The following is a 14,073-nucleotide window of genomic DNA, read 5'->3' as shown; positions in this document are numbered from 1 at the left end:
AAATCCTGTCGGCCGTCGCTCAAAACTCGCGTGCATGCAGTTGGGCCTTAAAGGATTGCAGCGATGACATGGACGACGATGTCACGGTAGCACTCGAAGATCGCGGCGAGTCCGTGTCGGCCACAGATGCGTTGGACTACTTGAGGAAACTCCGCATATTCATAGAAAAAAGCGGAACAGCGACCGAAGCGGCGGATAAAAATGCGGACGGTCTAGAATCGTTCGTGACGCAGAGTTTGTGCTGCACCCGTCAAAAAAACGATCACGGACTATTTCAAATAATAAACGTGCCTTGTCTGACGTTCACGTGTGCATTGTTGTGAGAAACGAGTTCAAGGACGTACCGTTGCAAAGGTAGGACGTTTGCGTTACTGAAATTCTATTGTTATGGTAAATTTTTGGGCTTTCACTATAATGACCTTTCAGAATAACGAACAATTTTTCGCGGTCCCCTGAAGTTCGTTATACCGAGATTTCACTGTACGTGTCAGCCAAGCATTCTTGCCTTTCAACATGCTCCTCCAGCTCTATCTATATACCATGCATTCGGGAAACCAAGTTTATGCTGCAATGAGTTCGTGCGGTAGATTCTATACTATCGACAGTACTATCTAACTATCCTTAGCACTATCGATAGTCTTTTTTACCATCGCTAGTTCGATAGTAACTGAACCATCGGTATTATCGCTAGTGCTATCGATAGTTCTGCATCACTAGTTTACAGTCACCTACTGTTTTTTTGGATGCTGAAAATTGTGGGAATCGAGCGCGCCCTCCCCTTTGGCGCCTCGTTCCCCAGCTAGCGCGTGTGTTGGCCCCGCGCGGCTCGAGCGCCGGGGACCGCCGTTAATCGGCAGCGCCAGGCCTCTTTGTCTGGTGCGAGCCGTGCGTCGACTTCCCGGCGCGCGGGCACGTGTCCGGGCATGCCTTGACATGCTCACGCCACCAAGCTAGCTTACGTCACTGCGCAACGCCTGTCCTCATTGGCCGCCAGTGACAACCCCCTTCCCCCTTGAGCTCGCTTCTGGCTGGCGCGGGCTTGCCCGCGGGAGATGCTCTCAGGCCGGCACGAGAGGTTGACGCGCTGCTCTAGCAGGCGGCTTCTCGTTCGCGTGCTCGACTGCTGCCCTTTGTGTGATAGTCGTAGCGCCGCTGGCAAGCGTACTCGATCGGTCTTGCGGAGTTCCCTTTACGGCCTGCAAGCCCGTGACTGTCGTACTGTGCTGCATCTTGGATTAATAAACCCGTGTTGTTTGTTGACCTCCTGCCTCGAGTGCCTTTTCTGCGCCGTGCCGGAGAATCGACGAACCCGGCCGTAGCGTCTTTGTTCGCTGCGGAAGTGGAGAACGTCGCGTCCCTTGCCGGTCGCCTCGTAGGGTAAGCGTCTCGCAAACCTATCTCCACAAAATTCAGACATGCTCGTTTATTCAAACACCTCTGCAGCACCACCACTTACTCCACTGAAGTAATGTAAACTCATGACCAAAAATGCGAACGCCCCACAGTGTGCAGTTCGATTTTTTCGGACTCCGGTTGGCTGATCGAGTTTGAGTGCGACGTCAAATGCCATCACAAGCTGTCGGCAATGTTTACAATGTTTTTGTTAGGTTGCCAGCACTGAAAGGCTGCATTGACTATGGCTGGAAGTCGTGCCAGTGTCAAAATCCACACAGAAATTACAATTGCAGATCTTGAAGGCTATGTATGCCGGCTACATGTAATGGTTGCATTTTGGGTTTAGACAGTCAAGTATCCATTGAATGTCAACTACAGCCAAACTGCAGGCAAAGCCAAGCCACACTCGGAGTCAGCTCGGTGTGGCGCTTGAGGCTTTGTCTTGTTTCCGTTGTCAGTTGTTTCTGTGGTTAGGCCTGATCTGTGTCTCGCACTGCCGCTATCTTGTTTATTGCTTGGAGACAGGCCTGGATCCTGCTGAAATGGCTCCGATGGCACCTGTTCTATCTGCGCCGTCGAGACTAATGAAGAAACACGACAACTACAAGACACTGACGATGGCGAAAAAAGCAGCGAAAAAAGCGGCGAAAAAGCACCAGGTGCAAAACAGCCAACCACAATATGGAGTTGCTCAGGGGGAGTGTTCGCCGAGTTGGATGACGATGAGATAGTCCGTCAGGTCCTTGAACCAGCGCTGGTGGACAGTGACTCCGATGATGACGCGCTGCCCACACCACAGCCATTAAATGCGGATTTAGTGATGGCCAAACACTGACTGAAATGCAGGCCGACTTGGTCGCACGTAAGCGTGCATGCGTGCAGATGCACACTGACAAGTTTTTCCGATCACTGGGCCAGTAAAGGTGCCTTTCTTCTGCTGAACCTATTTTTTCGGACTTTCGATTGGTGGTTCCTACAGAGTCCGAAGAAACGCTCGGCGACTGTATTTGCGTTTACCACATAAGTAGGGGTGCATGAATATTCGAACTCTCAAATATTTTTTTAATAGTGTTTGCTATTCGATTCCATCTCACTGGAATTTGTCTATTAGAAGTATTCGAACTTCCGAAAGATAAATACCGTCAACGTCAGTTTTTTTTTTTTTTCAGACTCCCTAGGGACCGTGAAATCGTCCGAAAAATCGGGCAGTGCGAAAAAACGAATTCACACTTTTTTTGGAATGCTCAAGCATTCAAATCGCCACAGCCACATCCGAAATAGCTTCAATGCCTGCCAGTATACTTATCAGGCATTTTGGTACGCGCCCAGGCTCTCGTGAATACGTTCGGTACCTGCCGCAAACCTCACTTAACTACGTGCCAACTGCCAAATGCAAATTTGCGTCTCATGATGAGCGCCGCCAATACCAGCAAAGAGCGAAATAAATTACGGGTCTCTCGCATGGAGTGTTTGGAAATGATGACACTGAACACAAAGACTGTGGCGGAAGAGCGGACGACTCGTCCGGCTTTCCCTGATGCATGTGCGCACATAAATGATGCACACAGCATCACCAAATCTCCGCCGATATGCAGCATTTGCTGCCGCCTGAAGCTGATGGTTCCTAGTTGTGTGCAGCACATCGCCAACTAAGCTGATGCCATCACTGCCGGGGCACTTGCTGTACCGTGCACATGCGTTTTTCATGGAAGTGTTCGTGATGGCCACTCCGTTCCTGACCGCAAACGGGTGCGGCGATGGCGAGCTGCTTACGTTCGTGAAGGCAACAAACAAATCTACGCGGCACACTTAGCGGTCTCGCATAAAGAGGCAGCACGAACGGCGGTTTGAACCAACAAGATGATAGACGTGGCAGAGGTGGTGGCTTTAATGCCGTTTCGGACCTGAAATTTGGGCAGAAAGTCGGAAAAACTAGATGCTGAAGAGTTTCAGCGTCCGAAATTTCAGATGTTCTTATACATTGACATCTACATGGGGCTGATTAGGAACTCTGGACTCAAAGGGAGTGTGTCCTTGTCCACCACATCAGTTGGGCCTCCACAGAAGTTGAAAGGGGAGGAGAGGTTGAGGAACTAGCGCCTTTTCCTTTCACATGTAAAGTGTTGTTGACACCACATTTGTTGCACCAAATCATGTAAATAAATATAATTCGGCCTCTACATTGCCTCATTTTTGATAAGACAGCTGGGAACACCACCTCTCCAGTGCTTCACCAACCTATCCAAGAGAAATGCTTTCATGTTGCTATCTCATAAGAATATGCTTAGGGATTCTCTGCAACTTTTCTGTAATTTCGCTTCGAAGCATTACAAAAATATTCTATTCGCACTCAAAACTAATATTCTACTCGATTCACACTCAGACTTTAAAATTCAATTCGATTTGCACACAAACTTTGATATTCGAATTCGCTTCACACTCAAAATTTTGTTATTCGCACAGCTCTACCCATAAGACAATGCGTTGGTTGCATGCCTTCAGAACTGTGTGGTCACCACCTACATGATTGCATTGTTTTCAACCTAGGGTTCATCCGCAGCAGTTGCAGCAAACAGTAGTTTAATTTTGACTATGTGCGTGACGGCCATGCGCCTGCTGTAAAAAATGCATGGACGCTACTAATATTGATAGTGACCATTGTTTCATCTGCAAAGGCTTCAGCAAGCAGCAGCATTGTTTTCCCTCAGCACACTATGGCCGTGTGTGCACGTTTTCACAGCTGCGTGGTTGTCACCCATGATTACATTATCCACAACCTAGCTTTCATCCAAAACAGTTGCGGCAAACAGTATTTTTGTTTTCACTAGATGTGGACATTAAGTCTGAAAGCTTCATTTAAATTTGTGAATAAACTGACAGCAGAGTGAAGGTCACAAGCGCAATATATGCACTCTGTGAGTACGTGCATCATGGCAGACGAATGAAACATGTCCACGACCTTGATCATTATGAAATTTCAAATGATGTAGTACAGCATAGTCATATTCTAGAAACACTTGTTTACACGATGCTGGAGTCGTAAAAAGCTATTTACGTTTCGCAAAATCTGAAAAGCCAAACAGCGACAACGTGCACATGTTTAATGCAGAGTGCACACTGCAGGCAAGCAGCCAGAACAAAGGCTTCTTCACTGCCTAAGCAATCTCCACGCACACCAGCAATACACTTCTCTTGCAGTATTCCCCAATGCCTTCTGAACTCCTGTAACTTGCTGTGCACAAGGTCATGCTAGCTAGTAATCTAGAATGCCTTAGTAATGAAAGCCTGCTTCAAAACCACTAATGTTATCTAAAGTGTCTAGGTGGTCACATGTACTAAGCAAACTTACTTATTTCTGGCGCTTTGTTTTCTTGATCATCATCAGTCATGGTTCCAATTGTTGGTGAGCTCCCTGGATGCTTTTTGTATGCCATAGCTGGTGACTGCTTTTCCAGCTGTCGCTCCACCTCTAAATAAAATAAATAAATAAATAAAAGAAGCACATGTTGCAATGCAGCTAAGTACATTCCTCACTCATCCAATCCTTGCGAACAACATAAAAGGCTCTATTTTACAACTGCTCTTGTACAGCAAAGCTGTATTTAACTAGGCCAGTTGTATACCTGCGCACGGAAAACCCCTGGCGCCCTCTGTGGAATGGCGAAGGAAACTAATGCATTGCAGTGGAAAAAATTTTGATACTGCTGCAGGGGTTCGGACCCGTGCCCCCACACTCTGAAGGAAAATGACTTAACCACTAGGATCCACACCCACGCTTACAAAATGTGAATATATCTGAACCATATGAACATCCAAGGGAATTCATATTTTGATATGATGGCTTATATTGCCTCTGGGTAAATATATTCCCAGCAATGCACTTGTGTTTAGATGTGAAGCAGACTTGAAGGGGATGGGCATAGGCTTGGTCTGTATAAGCTGGCTTTCCCACATTCAGTATTGCAGTGAAGCCTACTCATAACCTTGATACCTGTGTAGTCGTCAGTGTGTTTTTTTTTTTGATGGGCTTGTTCACAACCTGGCCTTTCAACCAAACTTGCTTTCACCGTGTCGCCCCTGTGCCCTGTGCTAAAACAGCTTCGCTGGTCATCCACCTTCTGGAATGGAATGGCTCCTCATGATGACTGAGGGGCGCGAGAAAACTGCACACAACGAAAAGAACTACACAGTTCGTTGTGTGCCGTTTTCTCGCGCCCTTCAGTCATCATGAATAAATAACCAACTCGCCCAACTTTTTACTTTACTGAATGGCTCCTCAATTTTATCGAATTCATTATTCCACAACTCTGACTACTAATATACTTGAATCAAGTGAGCCCTCAAACTAAAAAACACTCAATTTTTAAGAGTTCAAAGCAGAAATGCACCTAAACGTAATGCTACCAGATTTCTAAAAACAAAAATATGGCATATACCCACTACAGCAGCAGATTGGGCCTGTTGTTACATTATAGTAAAGGATTATGAGTAGCACAAGAGTGTCCACATGTCCTCGTTCCTTCTGATGCTCTTACGCTATTCTTCATCCTTTATAAAGGTTTATTATGGCATGCCCTTATGTTGATGATCAGAGAGAAAAAAAGTAATGAAGACAAGCACAAGTCACCTTCACAGAATGTGAAATTTTCCTGGCAGTTTCTATCCTATGATCCAGTTTTCTGGCTTTAAAGGAGTCCTGAAATGCTTTTCTAAGTAATCATCAAATGACCCCAGCATCGGAGTTTATTGCCTCATAAATCGATTGCCGTAAAATTTTCTAGAATCCGTCAAGAATGATTAGAGTTACAGGGATTTGTAGCGCGCTTTAAGCGCTTTCTCTCTTCTCTCATCCCAATGAGCGCGATGGAAGGTACATAGGGTGGAAGGGCACAGGGGAAAGAAGTTATGTCAGCGTGTGTTATGACCTTTGAAGACTTTTGAAAACTACTGAATACACCTTTCCAGGAAAAATCCGCACTGCCGCAAAGCCCCACTTCAAGGTTAAATGAACACATTACCCGCACATCGATTCATAATTTTTCAAGTTTAAAAGCTTGTTATACCTTATATGCTCTAAGTATAGTGAATTTTAAAACGTAACATATTTTACAGGTTATCACTTGCATTCTACCAAAAGTGAAATCCTGTACTATTATTTTTGAATTGTTTTTTTTTAGACACTGCAGCCTCAATGAGGCTATTGCAGGAGTGGGAAAAGAAAACAACAGCAGCAAATGAACATTCATGAACAGGCTTCCAGAAATTTTTAAGTGATAAGGAACGGACAGTTCCAGGCAATAATTTCCAGGCTTCTATATTTGAAGGAAAAAAGCTGTATTTGAACATGTCAGTGCGGGTGAAAATAGTTATGTTAAGGGCGTGGTCGCTCCGCGTAGGTCAAGGTCTGGAAAACGTAAGATAACTGTCTGTGTTGAGGCGGGGAGAATTGATTAGAGTGTAAAGAAATTTCAGGCATTCAACATGGCGACGCTTTGCACGTGTAGTGCGACCTAGCTGGGGAAGAAAATTCGACGGGGAGAAATCCCTGTCATATATTTTGCAGTTGCTTCCCCTTCCTTTGAATCAAAAAGAATGATACAGTCAAATCTCGTTACAACGAACACCACATTAACGAACATTTCAAATTAACGAACTTTTAAGAAATCCCGTGCCGACTGCTTATAGTTTCAATGTAAAAATATTTCACTACTACGAACTTCAGAATAACGAACATTTCAGAATAACGATCGTTATTTAATTCCCGTGTAATCTTAACAACACCTCAGTACTACGAACTTATATCCCGAAATGCGAGGATTCTTAGATTTCAGTGTATCGGTCATGGCAGTCGGAGCTGTAAGGTAGCAGACGACGCAGCGCGAAGAGCGGACGCCCTCCCGCTAAAACCTGAGATGGCACGGGAGGAGAAAGACGCGGGCGGAGAACTTTTTTTTTTTTCCCTTCGTTGCGGAGGCGACAACGCATCAGGTTTTGTAAAGGCCCAACCACATGCATAGCACGTGACTTTCGAGCGAAGGCGACTGCGACAAACGGGCTCCGTCGCGCTGCTCGATTGAAAACTATTGCGCGCACGCAGGCAAATTACGAAAAAGAATTACAGAGTAGATGAATGACAACATGCCAAATTTATTATTGTCTTGTTTGAGATAAAGATGCCATAAAAGCGTTTCGGGACTTCCTTTTTTCGCAATCTTATGTTTAACCGCGGCAGTAGTATCTGCTGTGATCCCATGGGGCGCCCGGAAGCGTACGCTGCCTACGCTACGTCGCACTTTGCAAACTGCGTTATGTTGGGGTTAGTCCACGAGGCGCATTTCGACGTTTCCTCTTGCTGTCTTAGAACGTTTAAGAAAAGCCGCAGCGCCTCACGTCGTTGCTTCGCAGGGAGAAGGGCTACCTCACACGACGACGATGTTGACATTGCAGCAAGCTACCACCACTGCAGCAAGCTACCACCGAAACATCAAAACGAACCGTCGATCATAAATAACGACAAAATACGGCCGCTGCCTCGCTCTCCGCGTGAGATGGGGCTGTAAATAAGGTAGTCTATAACTTGCATTCCTTGAAGTACGCGCCGATTGGAAGCATCACGAGCAAATTGCAACCGAAGCAAGGGTCAGAGATGCTGCCATGTTGTTGGATATCGTCATGCTCACTTCCGGGCGACAAGCGATGTTTTCTGGCTTTCCAGAAACCTGGGATGCTATTGCGGAACGATTCTATTTCAGATTCCAATGCCTTTCGTGCTTTTCGCGCTTGGCCAGTGGTCAGAACGACGGTCCGTCCGCGTTATCAGCGCGATCAGCCAGCCGTGTGGAATCGGAAATAGCATCGTTTCGCGATTGCACCCCTGCGACAAGCGACGGCGATGGATGGCCCTCCGCGGCAGCAAATCCTGTCGGCCGTCGCTCAAAACTCGCGTGCATGCAGTTGGGCCTTAAAGGACTGCAGCGATGACATGGACGATGTCACGGTAGCACCCGAAGATCGCGACGAGTCCGTGTCGGCCACAGATGCGTTGGACTACTTGAGGAAACTCCGCATATTCATAGAAAAAAGCGGAACAGCGACCGAAGTGGCGGATAAAAATGCGAACGGTCTAGAATCGTTCGTGACGCAGAGTTTGTGCTGCACTCGTCAAAAAAACGATCACGGACTATTTCAAATAAACGTGCCTTGTCTGACGTTCACGTGTGCATTGTTGTGAGAAACGAGTTCAAGGACGTACCGTTGCAAAGGTAGAACGTTTGCGTTACTGAAATTCTATTGTTATGGTAAATTTTTGGGCTTTCACTATAACGACCTTTCAGAATAACGAACATTTTTCCGCGGTCCCCTGAAGTTCGTTATACTGAGATTTCACTGTATTTGTGCATGCCTTGTTTCAATTTTAAAAATATATTCTGCAGGTTAGTTGGGTCATGACAAACATGCTCATTTTTCTTTATAATAAGCGATATATACTATTTAATTCAATTCGAAATTATTCGACCAAATCACTATTCGCTTCGCATCTAAAATTTACTATTCACACAAGTCTACTAAATATTCAGAGCACTAACCTTCAGTAATGCTTGAATTCTGGAACATGTTTTCTAATGTGTTGTGTATTTCCTGGAATGTTGGACGGTCCGTGGTCTCCCATTGCCAGCCTGTTATAAGCGTATAGAGACATTAGACAGGAACAATAAGCACACTGGGAAGTGGAGAGGAGTACCTACATCCTATTCAAAACAGGAAGTAACAAGTTAAAATAAGAACTGTTTTCAACGTGAAATCAAGAGACCAAGAACTTCTGCCTAAAACATATGTTAATATGGTGTAGATGAAAGTATTTACGTCCCAAAATAACAGAAACAAGCACGACTTCGTCTCTCAAGCATTCTCTAATGATTGTACAGTCGAACCCCACTACGAAATTTCCTCTTCAACGAAGTATTTCTTATTCCTCGTCAGCTTGCCATAGAAGTCAATGCGTCAATGTTCTCGCCACAACGAACCATTTTTCGAGCTTGTTCTCGCGTCAATGAAACTTCCGCTCGGCAGGTCTTGGCTTGAAGATTTGTTTTATGATAAAGTAAGCATATCGCCAACCATGTAACTTTTCATAAATTGACAATGGTTTGTTTCACCGAAAATGCACGACCATTTCACCACCTGTAAACAAACTCGTAGGAGAGTGCCACTATGCGGTGGTGATGACGATATGTCTGGCTGCCTTGCAACAAGGTGCAGGCCTGCTTTGACAAGGCAGAGCCACAGCCAATCCGTATCCATCCTAGATCATGTGATCACAGCATTCATCAAACCGACTGAAGCTGCCGAAGCGACTGAAGCATGTCATTTGTGCCTGTGCGCTCGCGTTCGTTGGACTATGCACATCATGGCGACAAAATGCAAGTTCCTTTCTCTTGAGGTGAAGGCGCGAATCATCAGCGAGGCTTCAAGCGGCAGAAAAAAAGGAGACGTCGCAGCAGAATTTGGCATCTCCAACAGCACACTGTCCACAATTGTGAAGGCGAAGGATGCAATCACCAGTGCCCTTTTCTTTGGGGACGTCTACAAAGCGCAAGAAGTTGACGCCATTGGCCCACGAGGCTCTTGAGAAGGCATTCATTGTTCACGTGGTTCCTTGACATGTGTGCCAAGAAAATGCCTATCAGTGGAAGCATGTTGCAACAAAAGGCGTTGAACGATTCTTGCATTCTAGGCATCAATAGCTTTAAGGCAAGCACTGGTTGGCTGACTCGTTTCAAGGCCCGGCATGACATCGTTGGAAAAGTGTTGTGCAGCAAGTCTGGGGCTTCAGACGCCAATGGTGCAGCGACTTGGGCGTCATCTGTTTTGCCGGACATAATGAAAGACTATGCCTCATCTGGCATTTATAATGCAGATGAGACGGGACTTTTTTATGAACTGCTACCCAAAAAGACACTGGATATTAAGGGCCAACCATGCAGTGGAGGCAAACACAGCAAAAAGCGTGTGACTCTTCTCTGCACCAACATGGATAGCTCGGACAAGCGCTGCCCGCTTGTCATCGGCAATAACTTGAGGCCTCGATGCTTCAAAGGCAGCAAGAGCTTGCCAGTAAAGTATTTGGCTAACAGAAAATCATGGATGACATGGGCCATCTTCCGTGATTGGATCAAAGTGCTTCCGTGATTGGATCAAAGTGTTCGACCACGACCTGAAGGCCCAAAACCGCAAGGTATGCTTGCTAATTGATAATTGCTCGGCTCATAATGTTGATGACGTTGAGCTGGACAATGCGGACTTGCGCTTTTTCCCGCCTAACTGCACAGCTTTGATCCACAGCATAAAAAACACTTATCGACAGCGACTCATTCAGCGACTGTTGCAGAATGTGGACACAGGGCACCAAACGAAAGTGGATTTATTCATGGCCCTACAAATGGTTGCTGCGGCGTGAACAGCGACCCGGCGAAGTATTATAGAAAACTGCTTTGTGCACGCCGGCTTTAAGCCGACGCAAAAGCGACAGCCAACTCGTCAACAAATGAAGATGACAACCGGTGCAGAGTGGAGCCACCTTCAACAGAAGCTACTGCGGCCTCAGCAGCCCTTCGGGACACGGGAAATGTGCCAACAGACGTGAGCATGGACGAATATACAATCAAACCTTGTTAATATGTACCCGCTTTAAGCGTACTAACGGTTAAAACGTAGTTGCGATGAATCCCCGACCGAGTCTCGTAGAGCCTAATGCATTCGTTGACCGCTTAAGCTGTAGTGCTTCGTCCTACACCAACCGGTTAGTGCATGCCCTGCGTACCGCGATAAGTTTTTGTGGCATAAAATTTTGCTGTGCCACTGAACTTCCGGATGCCATAATGTGCCGCCAAAGGTTTTCTGTCTTTTCGAGAAGTGCATAGATTGGTCGATCACTGATTCCGACTTGCACGCGATTGCAGCGACACCTTTGCGGGTAAGCATCGGGAAAGAACAAAGGTGAGGCGGCGGCCACTGACGAATGCGCCAGCATGACTTATCACCGGCAACCTTATCACAATAGGTATCTTCAGATAGTATCTGCTCGGGCACGCGTGCGGCGCAGCACTACTTCAAGCCTACTGCACGCCTTTAATAGGCGACAACCTGCATGCGCTGGGCCACCGATCCCTGCCGCGTCGTTGTGCGGGGCTGTGTTCAAGCGCGCGCCACTTTGTAAAAATGAAAGCAGCTCGCTGCTGCAGAGTTGAGCGTTGCTGGTCGCGGTCGACGCGAAACCTCTTTGCACTGATGCTATCACGCTAAACGCAAGCGTACGGCTCAGCAAGCGTAGCGCTGTTGTAACCATACTGCACACTTTTATTGGGCGACCACCCAAACGCGCTTCCGTCCACTGCCAGGACCGCTAGAGCGTCACGAAGTGCGTATCGCTTGCAGGAAGTTCATCATGGCTGCGTCAACCGAACGAGCAACTAGCCGCATCTGTGCACGGTCTGGAGCGAAGTGGGTACGAAGAACACTCCCACGACAAATGCGCGCAAGCGGTACAGCAAGCAGCCCTGCAGTGACGGTGTGAGCCGGGAAGGCGATGCGCTGCACGCAACTAGCCAGGAGACGATCGGCTCCACACAGCCGTACCGCATTTCACTGGAACTGCGTCAGTTTTCGTTTAGGAGCAGATCACGGTACAGACACACGCACATATATCACGGAAAGCTGACACTGTCCGTTCTGTCGCTATGTCGGTCACTGCGTATACCGGACCCTGTAATAGTTCCGAAATGCTCCTTGGCGTCGCCACCGTGCGCTATCGGACAGTCGTGCGAGAGTATCAGAATCTTTTCTCCACTTTGGCAAAGAGAAAGAAAAGGCTTTGCAATGAGTACTTTAGGCAACATTTGCTGTGGCACTGTATTTATTTCTTTGCTGGCGGCGATGGCGTACGCGAGGAGATGCAAATTTGTACTTGGTGGTCAATGCGTACTACCGTTTAGTGCGTAGTTATGCGGCGTTCCCGGCAGGTACGCATTAACGAGGTTCCACTGTATCGCCGTTGACGCGGATGTTTTTGCTCATGAAGAGCTAACCAACGAGGCCATAACTGAAGAGGTTCACCATGACGATGTGTCGTCGGACGATGAGAGTGACGCACAAGACGCTTTGGCGCTGCCTTCTGCGTTGAGTGTGATAGACGCATTTGATGTCATTCGCAACTTCATTGGCGCCCCCGATGACGACGTCGCGATGCAGCTGCTGGCCGAGTACGAGCGTCGCACCACAGCACTGATGTCCAAAGGAAGGCGGCAAACGAAGCTGACAGACTTCTTTCGAAAATAAATTATGTTTGTGAAGTGTGTAGTCAAATGTGACAGTGTTCTGGGGCAGATATTGCCACAACGAAATTTCCGCTTCAACGAAATTTTTCGCAGGTCCCATCAGTTTCGTTGTAGCGAGGTTCGACTGTATTCTTGAATCCTGCAGGGCTGTGAATGTACTGAATGGTGAATTCTGAATTAAACCAAATCAAGAAGAAAGAGCCAAATATTGAATTGAACATCAAATATGAGAAAGTTTAACACTGTTCAATGCTTACAAATTTTGTATAAGAAAACCAGATGCAACATGCTTAACCCATTAAGGCCGAAGCAAAACCTATTTGTTGAATTTATTTGAAATTTCGCGCACTTATATAACTACAGTAGACAACAACATCTGGCAATTTTCATAGAGTTACATCTAGTCCTTCAGAAGTTATGATACTGTACATTAGAAAGTACGCTGGGCTCTTGCGATAGCAATGCAGGCTGGCTCGGCACAAGAATAGCAAGCATGCTTGGCCCTTGCCATACTAATACCAAAGTTGTTTTGGCACATGCAACTTGTCGAAGCAGGGACGCATCATGCAAAGCATTGCACCATACTTTTCGCAGCATAATTTCTATTTATTACAGACAGTGCACTTCAACCCTTTTTCAATCTTCTTGTGAAAATGCCCATATGGATGGAGGGGACTAGCAGGCCCACTGGACAAGGAAGACCTCTTGATAGGTCTATTGTGTACACGGCACAGGTAGTGTCTTGCAAGTATGCAGGTGAATGACAGCAGTCGACGCATAGAGGGTCTGCTAACCTCCAGTAGGTTGGCAGATCCTCTATGCATTCAGTGCAGCAATGCTGATGATCTGCATAAATAGGGCCTTCCATCACTTTTTCCCACGAATGAAAATTGTGTAGTTATACGCAGCTTGATTGTGGAGGTGAATCTCTCCCATGCCAATATTTCTCTAGCTGCTGACGATGTTTCGTGGTGGCACTACGTTTGTCTTTTGAGTTGATGATCATCTGCTTACAGAGCGTAGTGCCTCGACTGTGTCATAGTTCATTTCCATAGTAACTATGCTATTGTCTTTGCCCTTTACGAAAAGAAACTAGTTTCCCGGATCAAAACAGAAGCAGTCTTCCAGATTTATTTCGTTCCATCAGGCAGAAGGCATTCATTCGCACAGCCGTCTTCCCCCTCCTGACAATTACTTCACCAAGAGGCTCTCGTATATTCTTGCCGGCATCTGCTGCAGTCTGCCGAGACTCAAATGACCGAAAAAACGGCACTCTTCCGAAGAAAATACCTGGTTCGATCTCTGAGGCAACCTACAACGCAATGCACATGTAAGCTCTCACAAA

At 46.6% G+C, this 14,073-nt stretch overlaps 1 protein-coding gene across 1 annotated transcript in view; it reads right to left on the bottom strand.

The window, feature by feature from the left end:
- The window catches only part of LOC119402160 (tyrosine-protein kinase Abl), a 69,682-nt gene that overhangs the window by 22,937 nt on the left and 32,672 nt on the right, over nucleotides 1-14,073 (bottom strand). Inside the window, exons 8-9 of the mRNA XM_037669284.2 lie at nucleotides 8,982-9,071; nucleotides 4,745-4,864 (exon numbers count right to left, since the gene is read on the bottom strand). Of these exons, the coding sequence (XP_037525212.1) occupies nucleotides 4,745-4,864; nucleotides 8,982-9,071 (210 nt within the window). The remainder of the gene's footprint in view (nucleotides 1-4,744; nucleotides 4,865-8,981; nucleotides 9,072-14,073) is intronic.

This window comes from Rhipicephalus sanguineus, chromosome 1 (genome assembly GCF_013339695.2).
Source record: "Rhipicephalus sanguineus isolate Rsan-2018 chromosome 1, BIME_Rsan_1.4, whole genome shotgun sequence".
Lineage (NCBI taxonomy): Eukaryota > Metazoa > Arthropoda > Arachnida > Ixodida > Ixodidae > Rhipicephalus > Rhipicephalus sanguineus.
The sequence above is the reverse complement of the archived record's forward strand: the minus strand, read 5'-3'. Positions and strand labels throughout refer to the sequence as shown.